The sequence below is a fragment of the Nelumbo lutea genome, chromosome 2 (assembly GCF_056320005.1).
Source record: "Nelumbo lutea isolate HS-2025 chromosome 2, American lotus-T2T, whole genome shotgun sequence".
Classification (NCBI taxonomy): domain Eukaryota; kingdom Viridiplantae; phylum Streptophyta; class Magnoliopsida; order Proteales; family Nelumbonaceae; genus Nelumbo; species Nelumbo lutea.
The window spans coordinates 34,883,978-34,889,122 of record NC_142685.1 but is presented as its reverse complement, the minus strand read 5'-3'; the positions used below and the strand labels follow the sequence as shown (position 1 = coordinate 34,889,122).

The 5,145-nt window shown below is 41.3% G+C and overlaps 1 protein-coding gene across 1 annotated transcript; it reads left to right on the top strand.

The window, feature by feature from the left end:
* The first annotated feature begins 700 nt into the window (after window positions 1–700).
* LOC148869797 (protein TIC 55, chloroplastic-like) lies at window positions 701–3,663 on the top strand. The gene is made up of 3 exons (XM_088972792.1): window positions 701–1,447; window positions 2,240–2,342; window positions 2,454–3,663. Exons 1-3 carry the CDS (start codon window positions 984–986, stop codon window positions 3,570–3,572), a joined length of 1,686 nt encoding a protein of 561 aa, XP_088828918.1. The 5' UTR covers window positions 701–983; the 3' UTR covers window positions 3,573–3,663.
* The last annotated feature ends 1,482 nt before the right edge of the window (window positions 3,664–5,145 follow it).

Below are 5,145 nucleotides of genomic sequence, written 5' to 3'. Positions count from 1 at the left end.
GATTGAAGAGACCTATCGGCATGGCTCGCCCAGTTCCAAATTTGATGGCAATTCCAGACGAACACGAAATGCTTCGACCCAAGGAAGGTAGTGGTATGGTTGATTCATCATTCATGCCAGAATATAATCCAGAAAGGGTTTATTGCACATAAGGTCCATGGAAAAGTAGAGTGGAACCATCTCACACATTTCTTCGCATGAATACAGAGTCAAAGAAGACGATGAACAATATTCCTGTCTTTTTTGATATTTTTCTAAAAAATTATAGTTATTTTATAAAAATATTATTTTTTATTGATATTCAAGGCAAAAAGTTGCCTTTTTCTGAAAGAAACCCCCAAAGAACAATGGATACTACCGAGTCTACGAATTAAATTAAAGATTGATGACTGCATTTTAAAAAAAAAGGTAAAACTTATTTGCGTATTGTAGCTTCCAATCATCTAGGTCAAGTTCGAAAGATATTCCCAATCTATAGTACGATGTGTGTGAGTGAGGCGCATCGTATGAGGAGCAGATCCGATCACTGTCCCACAACGTCTCATAACACATCTCCCGATAATAATATTAGAACCGATGACGTATGATCATCGAGATATTCCTAGTACACGGCGGAGATGTGTTATAGAACGTTGTGGGGCAGCGCCTTGTGGGGGCGGAGATGTAAACCTATCAACTTTGATGTATTTGCATTTCACTTGGATGGCGTCAGAAAAAATCTCAGCAGATTTACTTTGAGCAAATGGACAAATGAGTTGCTTGTACGTCCAAGACACTATAATCTGTAAGGCAGCTAGGCTCGGTGACGGTCCATCCCAGTCTCTGATTCTCCGCATGCTCAACCTGTTTTTTTGTCTTCTCTTCTTCCAATTTTGCATGTCTGACTGATTTACCAAAAGAAAATTTTGCATAGTTTTCGTTCTTCCAAGTTTGTGTGGTCAGGACTGAAGTGTATCACAAGTAGTTGATAACTTCGACACCAAATGGCTCTGCTGCACTACCCTTTCATCTCCAATAATTCCTTGGCAAGAACACTCCCCTTCTCACCGCTCCCCCACAATCTCACCACTGCAACAAGAAAAACCTCAAGAGCAACTGTTTCTGTTGCAGAGCTGCTGACCCCGAAAACAAGACTAAAGCAAGGAAGAAGGGGATCCATATTTTGCTCCGCAGTAGCAGAGGTTGGAGGAGGAGCGCTTGTTGATGAGAAGGAAGGTGGAGGATCAAAAGATGATCGTGTTTTTCTGGGGCATACTCCTGTGGAAGAAGAGAAAGGACAAGTGGATCGCGTTGAGTATGACTGGAGAGAAGAGTGGTATCCTCTCTACCTTACTCGGAACATCCCTGATGATGCTCCTTTGGGTCTCACTGTCTTCGATAAGCAGCTCGTGTTGTATAAAGATGGAAGCGGCGTTCTTAGGTGCTACGAAGATCGTTGTCCTCATAGGTAAAACCCCAGATAGTGATTATTTTTTCTGTTATTTCCCCCCTTTTATCGTTTTAGTCCTGATGGTTTGCTTCTGTTTGTAGATTTGTCACCGAATTATGAACCTGGGTTGCTGTAAGATTAGGGTGTAGAGTAGGAATTGATGATTTTTACCTGATTATTGAAGGTTCTTCGTTTTAATCCTGACCTAATTCTCTCTCACCCCTACCTCTTTTACTCCGTATCACATTGTTCTGGGTTTTGCCAAGAAGTCAAACCATGGAAAAAGTAAGTCAATTAGATTGAGAATTAAGTAGTACCCGGGGTGATTTGGAGTTGTCACAAAGCCTATTACCACTGTGTTTTCCTTCTTATTGTTTGGGGATAAAGTTAAAATCAAGTGAAATTAGATATGGAAGCCTGATCAATAGCTGATTAAAATTGGAAAAAGAATATAACCTGGGGATTCTTTCTCAGTATCAACCAAGAAAAAGAAAATTGAAATTAAAAGAAGACAATTTAAATATCAGGAAATCTTTAAAATAAATAATCTTTTGGGCCTTTGCTGATATCTGTTTTCCATGTAGATGGAAGATGGGTCTCCCTTCTGAATACTTTTTTATGTGCAATATAATATGATGCGGTGATGAACTGTTGTCTACTGTTAGGGAAGTTGGGCTACATTTTTTTTTTTCCTTGTCCAGTGAGCTTCTGCTTACCCTTGTCATGTACCCCTTTTAAGGCATCACTTCTGAGGTTTTAATTCATGGCCATGGAAGCTCTGATCTTGAATGTCTTCCAAAATTTGTCCAGATTAGCGAAATTGTCAGAAGGTCAGTTGGTTGATGGAAGACTAGAATGCCTCTACCATGGTTGGCAATTTGAAGGTGATGGTAAATGTGTGAGGATTCCTCAGGTCTGTCTTACTTCTTCTCCCATTTTGTCTTGACTCTTGTTCCATTTATTTTCAACAACTTGGAAAGAAACTGATCAGTATCATTCTTTCTGAACTCAAATTTGCCTACAGCTCCCGAAAGGAGCACAAATTCCTCGATCTGCTTGTACCAAGACTTATGAGGTGAGGGACTCTCAAGGAGTTGTATGGGTATGGATGTCAGATAAGAACCCACCAAATCCTGATAAGCTCCCATGGTTTGAGAACTTTGCTAGGCCAGGATTCCAGGACAACTCCACCATCCATGAGCTTCCATATGACCATTCAATACTCCTTGAGAACCTCATGGATCCAGCCCATGTACCAATCTCACACGACAGAACTGATTGGAGTGCGAAAAGAGAAGATGCCCAAGCACTGGTTTTCAAGGTTACTGAACGAACTGATCGTGGATTTGCAGGCGAATGGAGTAAAGAAAGTGAGCAAGACAACCCAAGTTCCTTACGTTTTGATGCACCCTGTGTTCTCCAAAACAACCGTGTGATTGTCAACAACAAGGGGGAGAAACACTACTTATCTGGCCTCTTCCTTTGTCGACCAGCAGGACAAGGGAAATCCATGCTCATTGTAAGGTTTGGAAGTACTGTAGGATCCTTCCTACCAAAAGTGATTCCAAAATGGTACATACACCAGAATGCATGTAAGGTTTTTGAGCAAGATATGGGCTTCCTCTCATCTCAAAATGAGGTTCTTATGAAGGAGAAGGTCCCAACAAAGGAGTTATACATTAACCTAAGATCCTCAGACACTTGGGTTGCAGAGTACAGGAAGTGGATGGACAAGGTTGGGCATGGGATGCCTTATCATTTTGGTCACAGAACAGTCTCACTGCCTAGGGAGCCTGCTGTGGTGGAACATGCACCAGCTGGGCTGATTGCCGGAGCATCAGCTTCCTTGCCGGCAAAGGGTGGCCTGGGAACGACACATGCTCCTAATCCGGCTAATCGATATTTCCGACATGTGGTCCATTGCAAGGACTGTAGGAGTGCCATCCAAGCTTTTGAAGCCTGGAAAAATGCCCTTTCTATCATGGCTCTTGCTTCAACTGCTTTGGCCATTCTGGTGTCAGGGAGACAATGGAAGGCTCTTCTTTTGGTTTCCACAGCATTGTTCTTGGCAGGAGTACAAGCATGCTCCTCTGTAATTGCAATCAACACAACAAATTTCATTAGGCATCACAGGAGATTGTGAAAGAAAGGAAGAGATTACTGTATATAACATGTAGGGGTATGAAGACCGTACAATAAAGAATATATGAATTTTGCTTTTCTTGCCTTACCAAGGTTCTGAGTTCATATGGTGTGCGAGTATACAAAACCATGGTTTTAAAAAACAACCCGGAATGGAACCATTTTGGACATTGGTTTTTGGGTTGATGGTTTGACCATCCGGTTTGAATGGATTGCCCGTTCTGATAAAAAATAATTAAAAATAAAAATAGCCAAAACCGTTGAATGGGTCAATGGTTCGACTGCCTGAATCAACGGGTCATTGAATAATTCAATGGTTTTTGGCCAGGGACTAGGTTTGGGATAAAACTGAACCGATTGCCTAGATGGTTCTTGGGCCAAACAGTCTGATTGTCTGGGTCAACGATGGTTCGAAAACCATGTACAAAACATATTTAAGCAATGCTACTTATGCTGCATTTGGCATTCCTTATTTTAAGGACTTATTTTACAATGAAAATGCTCATATGAACAATGAATTTTTAATTGCAAAAAGGAGATAAATCCCTAAAATAAAAAATGCCAAATGCAGCCTTAGTTATATACACCAATTTCAATCTATTCCACAAGGTTTAAAGTACCAATTTGATCATAAAGGATCGGTCCTAGCTATATGGGATGTTGGGAGGGGTGGATTGGATATAGTCCTAACCACGTTTGAAACCAATGTAAAACATCATCGATATAAATATTTAGGGTTTCTAGCATATAAGGGCAACTTTTGGCGTTTAATATCAATAAAAGTAATATATTTAAAAAAATTTCAAAAATTGGTTACCTTTTTAAAAATAATATCAATAAAGGGCACTCAGCTTCCCTTCTAGGGCTTCGAGTTCATACGTTCCTTCCCCGAGTACCCACTTTACTCGGTAGGGTCCTTCCCAATTTGGCCCAAGCTTACCAACACTGGGCTCAGGTACCATGACTTTACGAAGAACTAGGTCTCCGACGTGGAAGTTTCGCTTCTTGACCCTGGCGTTATAGTATCGATCTACACTCTACTGGTAGGCCACGGACCTAATGTATGTGAGGTCCCGTACCTCACCAAGTAGGTCTAGGTTGGTGCGTAGTTCATCATTGTTTGCTTCGTTGTCGTATGCTTCTAGGCGTAGCGTAGGGACCTCAATCTCGGCAGGGATCACTACCTCCGTGCCATAAGTGAGGTTGAAAGGGGTCTCTGAAGGAATGGTAGCATCCATCATATGGACGCCAAAAAAAATGCGGAATGGGTGGGCGAATTTCAAAAATTTCCTACATTTCCTCCAACTGGGAAACATATTCCCTGATTTTAGAATACAATATTTAAGGATCCTACTTGAATCATAACCGGACCAGATCTGAACCAAAAGACAAGGGAAGGATTATACATGATCCAAAGAAACTGTGGAACAAAACCAGCAAAGTGCGTCCTACGCATCGAATCCTTTACAAGAATCCTCTGGAAAACAATGAGCACCGAACTGAATCTGCCTTTCAGTAAAAGCTGATATCAAGAACTCTTTCTTGATCTTTCCCTCTCAGAGAAATCGAACTGG